Below are 13,023 nucleotides of genomic sequence, written 5' to 3'. Positions count from 1 at the left end.
CCCAGCTAAGCAGACACACGAAATGAACCACTACAGATAGTAAATTTATGTTCGACTTACTGAGAAACTTCTGTTGATTTTCATTACTCTCCTTGGGTCCTGCTAGAATAGGCACAGACCCACCGCAAGTGCCTGCTTATGATACTGAAGGGTTCTGTTTTCATGTCCCATGAGTCCTATTACAGCACCCTTAGCATTCCCGGAGGAACTTGTTATGTCCAGCTGTCCTTTCTGTCCTTGGGATCCAGTTATGTCTCTGGGACACTATTTCAGCAGTCTCTAGTCTCTCATTAAAAAATATATATTTATTGATTTTAGCAAAAGAAGAAGGGAGGGAGAGAGTGACAGACAGAAACACCAGTCTGCTTCTGTGTGTGCCCTGACCGGGGATTGAACCCATAACCTCTGCATTTCAGGACAATGCTCTAACGAACCAAGCTATCCAGCCTGGGCATTTGAGCTCTCATTTTAAAGGACCTCAAGCCTCTACTATGGTGTTCCTTGGACCTTGATATAAAGTGCCCAATGTCCTGTGAAAATGCCCCCAGGATCATGCTATACTTTTCCTTGGAAACCATCACCCTGGGGTTATTCTTATGTCCCACTTTAAGATGCCTCAGAACTGTACTGGCCGGGTAGCTCAGTTGGTTGGAGCTTTGTCCCCATACACCAAGGTTGTGGGTTTGACACTTGATTGGGGCACATACAAGAATCAACCAACAAATGCATAAGTAAGTGAAACAACTAATCCAAATCATGTTTCTTTCTCTCTCAAACCAATTTTAGAAATGCAGAATAGACCCTGGCCGGTTTGCTCAGTAGTAGAGCGTCGCCCTGCATGTGGAAATCCCAGGTTTGATTCCCAGTCAGGGCACAGGCACAAGCAACCATCTGCTTCTCCACCCCTCCCCCTTCTCCCTTTCTCAATCTCTCTCTCTCTCTCTCCCCTTCCCACAACCATGGCTCAATTGGTTTAAGCGCATTGGCCTGGGTGCTGAGGATGGTTCTGTGGAGCCTCCACCTCAGGTGCTAAAAATAGCTCGGTTGCTAGGCATGGCCCCAGATGGGTAGAGCATTGGCCCCAGATGGGGGTCACCGGGTAGATCCCAATTGGGGTGCATGTGGGAGACTGTCTCTCTATTTCCCCTCTTCTCATCTGGAAAAAGAAGGGAGTAAAAAAGGAAAAAGAAAAACCAAAAATATTTTATGGCACTCCAGAACTCACCTAACGCTCCATGAGCCCTGTCATTCCACTCTCAGACCTTGTGGCCCATTAAGATGGTCTCACGTTCCCTTGGCCGTGCCAGCCCCCTACTACACTGCCCCTGGGGTCTCAATGCACCTCTCACAGCTCTTCAGGAATAACTAGCTTTAACTCCAATACCCCTGAGTTCTGCAGTATCATCACCAGCGGACCCTACCCTGCCTCTGGGTCTGATAATCTCAGGCCCCAACAGTATCCTGAGGCCCAGCAATAATGTCCGTGTGTGTGTGTGTGTGTGTGTGTGTGTGTGTGTGTGTGTGTGTGTGTGATAGAGACAGAGACAGTGAGAGGGACAGAGAGGGATAGACAGGAAGGGAGAGAGATGAGAAGCATCAATTCTTTGTTGCGGCACCTTAGTTGTTCATTGATAGCTTTCTCATATGTGCCTTGACTGGGGGGGCTACAGCAGACCGAGTGACCCCTTGCTCAAGCCAATGACCTTGGGCTCAAGCCAGTGACCATGATGTCATGTCTATGATCCCACGCTCAAGCCAGTGACCCCGCACTCAAGCTGGTGAGCCCGTGCTCAAACTGGTGACCTCAAGGTTTCAATCCTGGGTCCTCTGCATCCCAGTATGGTGCTCTACCCAGTGTGCCACCACCTGGTCAGGCCCAGCGATGATGTCTTGAAAAGCCTCCACGAGTGTCCCTGGAGGAGTCAGTCATCCCATCCCTGGTGCCCTACTACCTGAGTCCTGAGCCATCACAGAACCAGTGACTGCCGCAAAAGGGCCCTCAGCACCGGTCCTCTCTCCCCGCCACCTTCAGTTTCTGTTGTAAAGCTTAGCAGGGGTTCCCAGATCCACTCCTGGGTTCTCTCTAATTTTGTCCCTCACCAGGCCCTGCCCTGTCCTGAACCTTCACATGAAAGATGGATAGACAGACGCAGAAAGACAGGTAGCTAGGCAGACAGACAGATAAATAAATACACAGGCCCGACCAGGCAGTGGCGCAGTGGACAGAATGTTGGCTTGGGACGCTGAGGACCCAGGTTGGAAACCCGAGGTCACTGGCTGGAGCAAGGAGTCACTCGCTCTGCTGTAGCCCCATGGGTCAAGGCACATATGAGAAATCAATCAACGAGCAACTAGTACAATGCCTCTTAGTCCTACCATGAAGTCTTTAGTGTCCTGCTGGTCTGTTTCCCCAGAACCATCAAAGTGTCCTACAGGACTCTGGGAAAATCCCCTTGCAGGCTTCTATCTGCCATCCTGGATCCTGCTTCAGCAGCCGTCCATCTACATGGCCTGGGGTCACTCTGTTAGTGCCCTATGGCTGCCATAACCCATCATGTTTTCCATAGCTTAAAATGATACACTCGTATTACCTTGCAGTTCTGGAGACCAAGTCTAAAATGGTCTACAGGGCTGGTTCCTTTTGGAAGCTTCTGGGGAGAATCTCTTTCTTTGTCTTTTTCTAGCTGCTTAAAGCAATCCTCATTCCTTGATTCTTGGCACCTTCGAAGCTCCATCTTTCTTTTTCTTTAGATTTTATTTATTCATTTTGAGAGAGAGAGAGAAATAGGGGAGGAGCAGGAAGCATCAACTACCATAGGTGCCTTGACCAGGCAAGCCCAGGGTTTCAAACCAGCAACCTCAGCGTTCCAAGTCGATGCTTTATCCACTGCACCACCACAGGTCAGGCCCCTTCTTCCATCTTCAATACCAGCATCTTCTCCCTTCTCTGACCCCTGTGTCTGTCCTTATAGTTCTCTCTGACTCTGATCCTCTCACCTTCCTCTTATAAGGGCTCTTGTGATGACAGGGGCATCACCTGGATGATCCTGGACTATCTTCCCATCTCGAGATCTTGAACTGAATCACATCTGCAAAGTCCCTTTTATCACATAAGGTCTCATATTCATAGGTTCTGGAGGATTAGGGCATCGACATCTTTGGGGGACCTTTATCCAGTTTACCACAGTCACTGAGGATGCCCTCCCTCGCCCCTGCGAGAATGTCCCCATTCTGATCTCCTCTCCTTCCAGTTAGGATGGCCTCAGGCTTTAGCCATGAGGCCTCTCAGAAGTCAGCTGACCTCTCACTTTGGCAGCACAGAGACTAAAATGAACATTGGAACGATACAGAGATTAGTAGCCTGGCCCCTGTACTGAGATGACACGCAAATTTGTGAAGTGTTCCATATAAAAAAAGAAAAAGAAGAAAGAAAAGAAAAAGAAGTCAGCCCCAAACATTTCCTATAACTTCTCTCCTTCCTGCTATAAAAGAAAAATCCCTCACTCTCGCCAAGTAGTTCAGTTGGTTGAAGTGTCATCCTGATACGCCAGGATTATGGGTTCAATCCTCAATCGAGGCACATATAAGAGTTAACCACTGAATGCATGGATGAATGGAACAATTCAATGTTTCTCTCTGTAAAAATCAATAATAAAAAAATTTTTTTAAAGAAAAAAGCCTTGGCCCTGGCCGGTTGGCTCAGCGGTAGAGCGTCGGCCTGGTGTGTGGGGGACCCAGGTTCGATTCCCGGCCAGGGCACATAGGAGAAGCGCCCATTTGCTTCTCCACCCCCCCCCCTTCCTCTCTGTCTCTCTCTTCCCCTCCCGCAGCCAAGGCTCCATTGGAGCAAAGATGGCCCGGGCGCTGGGGATGGCTCCTTGGCCTCTACCCCAGGCGCTAGAGTGGTTCTGGTAGCAGCAGAGCGACGCCCCGGAGGGGCAGAGCATCGCCCCCTGGTGGGCAGAGCGTCGCCCCTGGTGGGAGTGCCGGGTGGATCCCGGTCAGGCGCATACGGGAGTCTGTCTGACTGTTTCTCCCCGTTTCCAGCTTCAGAAAAATACAAAAAAATAAAAAATAAAAAATAAGCCTTTATGGTCTTTTATGCCCAGTGGGAGTCCCTTCTAGGTGCTCTGGGATCCTGCTACATCATTTGCTGGCTGTTTCCTATGGAATCCCCAGGGTCCTGCTCTAATGATCTCTGTCTATGCCCACCAGATCTCCTGGGATCCTCTTATCATGTCCTAAGAGGTAAACAGAAAGCAATAGAAAGCTAGTGGGAGGACCAGTTACTCATCTGCTGGGCCCAATGCCAAGCGAGAATGTGGGGCCCCTTATTCTAATTTCTTTTTCTTTTTTTTTAAGTGAGAGAAGGGGTGTTCAGTGGTGGCACAGTAGATAAAGCATTGACCTGGAATGCTGAGGTCGCCAGTTTGAAACCTGGGGCTTGCCCAGTCAAGGCAAATATGGGAGTTGATGTTTCTTGCTGCTGCCCCCTTCTCTCTCTCTTTCTGTCGTTCTCTCCTCTCTCCCTAAAAATGAATAATAATAATAATAATAATAAAAGTGAGAGGAGGGGAGATAGTGAGACAGACTTCTGCATGCACCCTGACCAGGATTCAACCAGCAACCCCCGTCAGGGCAATGCTTTGCCCATCTGGGGCCACTGCTTACAATGGAGTTATTTTTAGCACCTGAGGTAGAGGCTCCACAGAGTCATTCTCAGTGCCTGGAGCTGATGCTCTTGAACCAATTGAACCATGGCTGTGTGTGTGTGTGTGGGGGGGAGGAGAGAGAGAGAGAGAGAGAGAGAAAGAGAGAGAGAGAGAGAGGAGAAACAGATGGCTACCTCTTTTGTGTGCCCTGACCAGAATCAAGCCTGGGACATCCATGTGCTGGGCTAACACTCTACCACTGAGTCAACCAGCCAGGGCCCCTTATTCCAATTTCAGGACAGTTGAAGCAGAGTATCAAACCAAACTGAACATCTGCTCAGCTGCTTTGGCCCCTGGTGTCTGTGCACCTGAAACGGCCCCAGGCAGCTCTGAGTTGTGCTCTCTGACTTGACACATTGACATCCACCCCTCCCCTCTCTGCATCTACACTAGAATGCCCCCTACTGATCCCAAGAGGGAATCACACCTGAGTTCCAAGTCAAATCCTGCCTCTCCCAGGTAGGCTTCTCTGAGCCTTGACTTCTTTGTCTGTAAAGCCAGGATAATTGTGCCCACCTTAGGAGAGTGGCTTCAGCAAGTCAAAGGTTTGGCACAATAATAGCACCTGTTCCCCTAAAGGCCCTCCATCCTAGGTTTCTGTTAAGGTCCCCAGAGTCACAGACACCAGGCTCTGGATCTGTCTTGCTCTCTCTTGCAAACCCAGCAGCCAGCACAGAAAATGTTTGTAGAATGAATGAAGGCAATAATGAATGACCCTGCCTGGTTTAATATGCCCCTAAAATTCTTCTTAAATAGTGTAAGTGTCCTGTTAGAATGTTCCAGCAGGATCTATACCCACCCCTGAAACAATCTGTAGGTTCTGTTAAAACAGGTGATAAAGTTGGGACCTACTATGTTAGACCTGAGTTTTCCCATGACGGCTTCAGGGCAGCACAAGAATACATACATGAAAGCCACTCCAATTCAATTTACCTAGATTCGGCCTCACAGCCCTCGGGACCAGTTAAATGAATTCAGGTACCTGCTATACAAATAATACCCACGGGCCTGCCATAATGTAACCAGGGTATTGTGACCACCAACATGTCCTGTTACAGGACCCGAGATCCCACTACAATATAGCTGGGTCCTGCCCTAACAGGACACTTACAGGGGGCTGCCACAGTGCTGGCTAGTCTGGCTGTGATAGAATTCCCCTGTGATCTGCTGTGATCGGGGCAGGACCATAATACATCATGATGCACCTGACCTGCCTGCTGTTCTCATAAACCCAGGGCCCTGCTATGAAACTGTGCCTGGAGCTAACTTCCCTGTTACTGGGGCCTCGGAGAAGAGGCATGCAACAAAACATTCCAGAAGCATGCTAAAATAGACTCAAGGTCCCGTGACAAACCATCGGGGCTTCCTGTAATAGACTCAGGATTCCGCATCACATTATACCTCTGGGGCCTGACCAAGCGGTGGCGCAGAGGATAGAGTGTCGAACTGGGATGCAGAGGACCCAGGTTTGAGATCCCGAGGTCACCAGCTTGAGCGTGGGCTCATTTGGTTTGACCAAAGCTCACCAGCTTGGACCCAAGGTCGCTGGCTTGAGCAAGGGTTTACGGTTTACTCGGTCTGCTGAAGGCCCACGGTCAAGGTACATATGAGAAAGTAATCAATGAACAACTAAGGTGTCGCAATGCGCAACAAAAAACTGATGATTTATGCTTCTCATCTCTCCGTTCCTGTCTGTCTATCCCTCTCTCTGACTCTGTTTCTGTAAAAAAAAAAAAAAAAAAAAAAAAAAAAAAATCTCTGGGGCCACTTGCCAAGGATTCTTGTCATGGGGCTTGTCCAAAGGAACAAAGGGACCCAGGGCCTACTGCACTGAATACCACCCGCCTTCTCTAACAACAGGCACAGGGCTTGGGCATAATTATTTCCTAATATCATTTAACTGAACCAGTTTTACCCCATTAACACATATGAGCATATCTCATCCTCCCAATGGGGGCAGGGTACCAAGAACCCATTTTACAGATTAGGCAACTGAGACTTGGTGGTTAGGGTGGGTCACTGGCCCAAGGTCACGCAGCTACTGAGCGGCAGGGCTAGAATTCAGAACAGAGCCTGTGGTCTTCATGTTTGCAGGCTTCTGCCGGTGTTCACTGCTTCTGGTTATTCTGTGAATTGTCAAGCCCACCCTGTGCGAATGTGGAGATTTAACTTCAAGTCATTCATTCTCTCAACTAAATGCGCATGGAGCACTTACAACTCATCCCGGGCCTGGGTTGCAGGGATCCCTGCCCTCGTGGAGCTCCAATTCCAGTCAACACACAAATTAATTTGCATGATAAACCCACAAATACATCATAAATAGGTCTTACCTGTCCACGTAGATAAAGCAAGACAGGGTGATTGGAAGGGTGATTAGGAGTGAAAAGAGGTTAGTGAGCATTAGAGACTGAGTGAGGGAGGAAGCCAGAAAGAACCTGGGGCTGAGTGTTCTTCGCACAGGGCACAGCCAGTGCAAAGGCTCAGAGGAGGGGGCAGGTTGGTGGGCACAGGCAGGCGGTGGGAGGGAGATAGGGAGCGGAGAGCGGGTGGGCAGAGGGAGAGGCACCCAGGTTGTGATCCTGGCGAAGGAATTCTATCTTTAGCTGTCACGTGCAGTCACAGGTACGGTCCCACTCCTCATGCAAAAGAATTGCCAAGAGAACTGCCGAGGCCCAGAGGTCTCTTCTGGGTCTTTGTGACCCACCAGGCCTACCAGAGGTGGCCCCTAATGCATACCAGGCACCTGCCGCATCCATGACTAGGTAGCCTGACATGATGAGGTGCCAAGGAAACGCCCCAACAACCACTGGGAGAAAACAGGGGAGCTGGGCTGTTGTTGTAAACATGGCCGCCCCACCCTGAACGGAAGCACCTGCAGTGGTAGGGGCTCTAGGGCAGCCTCAACTCCCTCAGGGTCTGAGAGCCCCTCCCTCAGGGTCTGTAGCCCTCCAGTGGGGTGGGGCGGGCTTGCAGGCTGCAATCTGGGCGGCGCCCCCTTTCTGACCCGTCCCTGCCCCTTCCTGCCCTCTTTGATGTGGCCCCACTTCCTCTGGCAGGAACCCCCGCCCTCGCTTGGTAAAAAGGAGCCCCGGGGCTAATCCCTAGGTGGTTTCCCTGGAGGAGCAGCGGCTCCCCTCTCCTCAAGGCCCTGTCTCCCAATCCTTGTACCAGTGATGTGCCACGGTCCCTGGTACAGGCATGGGGGGCAGGGACCTGGGGACCCCGGCAGCAACCGGCCCGAGGAGTGAAGGCAAGCCAGCAGGGTGACTCCAGCACGTCCCTTCTATCTCCATCTCTGCTTGGGTGAGGGTCTCCCCTCCAGTTTCCTTAAGTCCTGCTGCCCTTTCCCTGTCCTTTCTTGACTTTCTCCTTTTCTGAAACCTCTGTCCCCATCTGTGGTTAGGTCTCCTATGTCGAGCTGAATGAACCCTCTGCCTAGTCTTTCCTTATCTCTGTATGACACTTAAGGTCTCTCTCCCTTTTCCCAGTTTTTCTTTGCTTTTTCTAATAGATTATCTTCTGCTGTTACCAACTCTCAACCCTTCTCCATCTTCCTTTTTCAGCCCTCTTTCCCTAATTGGCCTGATCCTGACCCATTCCTCCCCATCTATTTCTCTTGTCACAAGGCCCCTGCCTGGTCAGTCCCTCTCACCTTCAGGGGCTTCCAACTCATTTCTGAGCAGCCCCGGACCCTGCACTCCAGCCTGGCCTCTGAGAAACTCGGCCTCAGGGCCAGTTTCTTTATTTGGATTTTCAGGCAAAGGAAGTTTCGGAACCTGACACCTGGAGCTCAGGTACTTACTGGGACTCTTAAAAGCTAGGAACTTGCCCCTCAGGTGAGTCTGCCTATATGCAAAAGGGCAGCACTTAGGGTGGGGGACTCACATGGGGTGGGGAGAAAACAAAGCCAGGTTGAGGTCAGCCTTCCTAGTTCAGAAGCCAGGTAGCTGTGACCTCAAGCCCCCCAACCTCTCTCAGAGAGGCCCAGAGTGTGGCTGCTGCTTCTTTCTTCTCCCCACAAAAGGCCAGAAAGGGCCCAAGAACCCAGGAACCTCCGCCCTCACTTCCTCCCCAGAGACTTGGGGGTGGGGAGTTAGCAGCTCAATGCCAGGTATGTGAAAAGGACAAGACAGAGAGGTGCAGCATCTTTAATACAGGCTGTCTTCACCCAGAGATGAGGGCAGGGAGGCAGGTTTGACCCCCATTCCCATCCTTACGCCCCAGAGGGCAGAAAAAACAACCGTCTTTCTCGTCAACATTCCCAGGGACAATACCTCCCTCTGGTAAGGCCACAAACACCCGGAGCCTGGCACATGACTGAGAAAATAACTTTATTTTGAGTGAACAGGCACCTAGTTTCAAAACTTCTGGAACTGTTTCTTGGTGCCAGCAGCCTTGGTGACCTTGAGCACGTTGAAGCGTACGGTCTTGCTCAGGGGTCGGCACTCACCCACAGTGACAATATCACCAATCTGGACATCTCTGTGGAGAGGGAGCAGTGTCTGTTATATTGGGGACAACGACACAAAGCTGCCACAAGCAGCTTCTAGAGGAGACATTCCTTCATGGTCATCTGGCTGCCTCCTGTCATTAATTATTGAGCACAAGCTACTTGCAAGGCACCAGGCTCAATGCTGTGCAAAGGTTGTTCCAACCCTTCCAGGGACCACTCAGGGCAAAGATCCCAACCATTTCCATTTTACAGGGAACCGGAGGCTCTCAGGATGGTGGTTCGCTTACAGCAGCCTCTGCACACCCCACCCGCTCAGTTTACTACCTCCTTAGGCACCCAGGTGTCCTTGTTAACACCCACACCAAGTCCCACATCACTCAGTTTGGAGTGCAGCCCGCCTCCTCCTCTCTGCTTCCAACGGTGGCTGGCTTGGGTTTCGGACTCACTGTGCTCACCTGAAGCAGGGGGACAGGTGCACTGACATGTTCTTATGGCGCTTCTCAAAGCGGTTATACTTTCGGATGTAGTGGAGGTAGTCTCGGCGGATAACAATGGTCCTCTGCATCTTCATTTTGGTTACCACGCCTTGGGGGAGGGGACAGACTGTGGGTGAGGCTTGCTGGGAAAGGGAGCCACAGCAGCCCAGAGCATGCTGGGAGCTGCTAAGCAGGGCCCTCTAAAATTTTTTTTTTTAAGAGAGAGGGCCGGTGCCTGACCAGGCAGTGGCACAGCGGATAGAGCATTGGCCTAGAACGCTGAGGATCCAGGTTTGAAACCCTGAGGTCACTGGCTTGAGCATGGGGCCAGAGCCTCCTGGTCAAGGCACATATCAGAAAACAATCAACACCTAACCTGTGGTGACGTAGTGGATAAAGCGTTAATCTGGAACGCTGAGGTCACCACTTAGAAACCCTGGGCTTGCCGGGTCAAGGCACATACAGGAAGCAACTACTACAAGTTGATGCTTCCCGCTCCCCTGCCCGGTCCTATTTCTCTTTTTTTTAGGCTGGGGCAGTTAAGATGGTTCGAAACCCTGGGTTTGCCTCGTCAAGGCACATATTGGAGTTGATGCCTCCTGCCCCCTTTTCTCTCTCCTCTCTAAAATGAATAAAAATCTCTCTTCTTTTAAAGATTTATTCATTTTAGGGAAGAGGAAGGAGAGAGGAAGAGAGGAAGAGAGGGAGAGAGGGAGAGAGAGAGAGAGAGAGAGAGAGAGAGAGAGATATGAAGGTGGAGAGAAGCAGGAAGCATCAACTCCCATATGTGCCTTGACAGGGCAAGCCCAGGGCTTTGAACTGGCGACCTCAGCATTCCAGGTCGACACTTTATCCACTGTGCCACCACAGGTTAGAATGAATAAAATCTTAAAAGAAAAAAAAGAAAGCAATCAATGAACTAAAGTGCGGCAACCATAAGTTGATGTTTCTTAACTCTCTCCTTTCCTGTCTGTCCCACCCCCCAGCTTAAAAAAAAAAGAGAAATAGGACTGGGCAGGGGAGCGGGAAGCATCAACTTGTAGTAGTTGCTTCCTGTATGTGCCTTGACCCGGCAAGCCCAGGGTTTCGAAGTGGTGACCTCAGCGTTCTAGGTTGACGCCTTATCCACTGCGCACCACAGGTCAAGCTCTATAAAAAAAGTTTTAATGTTTATTGATTTGAGTGAGAGGAAGGGAAAATAGAGAGCCAGGAACATTGATTTGTTCCTGTAGGTGCCTGAACCGGGAATTGAAATGGCAATGTCTGTTCTTCAAGAGGATGCTGTAACCAAAAGAGCTATACGTTCAAGGCATAGGCAGGGCTCTCTAGAAACTGTGCTTCTGGAATCAGTTCTGCCATGTGGCTTTCTAAATAGTGCCCTTGGCAGGGATCTGAAGACCTCTGTGAAAGCAGACATCACCTGCCAGAGCCCCAGGAACCAGGAGTCTTGAGTGTCCCCAACCCCTCCTACCTCAGACCCAGAAATCTGAACCCACACCCCCAGACAGCCCTACTTACCAGACAAGATGCGCCCCCTGATGGAGACATTTCCGGTAAAGGGGCATTTCTTGTCGATGTAGGTGCCTTCAATGGCCTGAAGGGATAAAGTGAAGTTAAGACTTCAGAAGGGCCTGACCAGGTGGTGGCGCAGTGGATAGAGCGTCAGACTGGGATGCAGAGGACCCAGGTTCGAGACCCCAAGGTTGCCAGCTTGAGCGCAGGCTCATCTGGTTTGAGCAAAAGCTCACCAGCTTAAGGTCGCTGGCTCGAGCAAGGGGTTACTCCGTCTGCTGAAGGCCCACGGTCAAGGCACATGAGAAAGCAATCAATGAACAACTAAGGTGTCGCAATGCACAAGGAAAAACTAATGATTGATGCTTCTCATCTCTCTCCATTCCTGACTGTCCCTATTTATCACTCTGTCTCTGTAGAAAAAATAAAAAAAGACTTCAGAAAGGTAATTCCTGAAAAGAACAGGGGGTGTGGCCTCAGACAAACTACAATTCCCAGCAACCCTCCGGGCAAACATTCAGATGTGGGAAGAGAAACTAAACTGGAGCACGTGTGTGTGTGTGTGTGTGTGGGGGGGGGGGGGGGGGGGTGGTGGTGGTCTCATTCTTCTGAGGGTGCTTGTACCTCTTTGGGCGTCTTGAAACCCAGGCCGATGTTCTTGTAGTACCGGGGAAGCTTCTCTTTGCCAGTTTCTCCAAGCAGCACCCTCTTCTTATTTTGAAAGATGGTGGGCTGCTTTTGGTAGGCACGCTCCGTCTGCAGGGATATGGAAGATGTTAAGTCTACAACAGGCAGCAAGTGAGCCTGGAAACATTCCCAAGATCCCCCAGGTCCCATCCTCTCCAAGCCTGGCCTCCAAGGGCTACTGCCCCAGAATTACTTCCAAAAACACTTACCCCAAATGTACCTCTAATTCAGATTCGACTCTAAACCCGACGTTATTAAAGCATTTATGCTCTAAAACACCGCCCATCGCCTGCAGAATTCACTCGTTAAAACCGGCAGACACACAATCATCATCTCTCCAACACCCCGGAGGGCACAATTCAGCCAAGGATTATTCTTCAAGATACAGAGACATCCACCCGTGATTCACTTCTTATCGAATATGTACGACTTCCAAGTGTGGAGTCCCCGGGATTTAGAAGCTAATTTAGCCATGGCCGCTTAGAGCATCTACCCGAACTGCAGAGGTTGCAGGTTGGATCTCCGGTCAGGGCACATACAGGAACAGACTGATATTCCTGTCTGTCTGTCTCTTCCTCTCTCGCTAAAATCATTTTGAAAATTTGAGAAAAAAGAAGCTAGTCTAGACAATGTAAACACATGCGCCGTCTGCCCGAATTAGACCCCAGGAAATCGAGGGCACCCAGAACCAATCCCCCAAGTGGGGTGCGGGATCCCCCTCCCCGAGACACGCCCCTGAGGCCCCAGGAGGGCTCCGGCACCGCGGCGCTGGGCACCAGCTCGCACCTGAATGTCCGCCATCTTCGCGGCCGCCTGGTAAAAGGAAAGCCACTTGGCATCCGGGTTTCCTTTTCGACTGAGCTACAGAGGAAGTGACGAGTAGGGGAAAGGGATAGCAACGCTATGGGGCGGTGCCTCGGGCGCGACTCTGATTGACGGACGGCACTAACCAAGCAGGCGATTGGGAGAGTGCACGGACGCCACTAAGATGGCAGAAGGCAGAGTTATAAAGGGGAGGGACGTGCTGGACACTTTCTCGCGATTATCCAGCCATATACGCGTGAACTGGGCACGCTAGTTCACGTTAGAAAGGCGTGGTCAGCCTTAAGCTCTCTGACGTTATCGCGAGAATTATAGAGACGCCGTCGGTTTCTGCGGACCATTACGTGAGCCAGGGTATTCG

At 50.7% G+C, this 13,023-nt stretch overlaps 1 protein-coding gene and 2 non-coding genes across 4 annotated transcripts; 1 reads left to right on the top strand and 2 right to left on the bottom strand.

Annotated features, from left to right (window-relative positions):
- Positions 1–3,302: 3,302 nt before the first annotated feature.
- Positions 3,303–3,413, top strand: LOC136402029 (U6 spliceosomal RNA). Its single transcript, XR_010750932.1, has one exon. It is a non-coding gene; the product is annotated as a U6 spliceosomal RNA (small nuclear RNA).
- A 5,613-nt stretch (positions 3,414–9,026) lies between these two features.
- RPS11 (ribosomal protein S11) lies at positions 9,027–12,772 on the bottom strand. 2 transcript variants are annotated; one of them, XM_066373989.1, is made up of 5 exons: positions 12,627–12,772; positions 11,778–11,909; positions 11,160–11,235; positions 9,621–9,750; positions 9,027–9,214 (listed from the first exon to the last, which is right to left on the bottom strand). In XM_066373989.1, the coding sequence occupies exons 1-5, from the start codon at positions 12,639–12,641 to the stop codon at positions 9,145–9,147; spliced, it is 423 nt and encodes a 140-aa protein (XP_066230086.1). In that variant the 5' UTR covers positions 12,642–12,772; the 3' UTR covers positions 9,027–9,144. The 2 variants fall into 2 exon arrangements, with proteins under 2 accessions (XP_066230086.1, XP_066230085.1); XM_066373988.1 differs by having other exon boundaries at positions 9,027–9,194; positions 12,627–12,771.
- On the bottom strand, positions 10,979–11,066 carry LOC136401521 (small nucleolar RNA SNORD35). The gene has a single exon (XR_010750552.1). It is a non-coding gene; the product is annotated as a small nucleolar RNA SNORD35 (small nucleolar RNA).
- Positions 12,773–13,023: the final 251 nt, after the last annotated feature.

Source organism: Saccopteryx leptura, chromosome 3, assembly GCF_036850995.1.
Source record: "Saccopteryx leptura isolate mSacLep1 chromosome 3, mSacLep1_pri_phased_curated, whole genome shotgun sequence".
Taxonomy (NCBI): domain Eukaryota; kingdom Metazoa; phylum Chordata; class Mammalia; order Chiroptera; family Emballonuridae; genus Saccopteryx; species Saccopteryx leptura.
The sequence above is the reverse complement of the archived record's forward strand: the minus strand, read 5'-3'. Positions and strand labels throughout refer to the sequence as shown.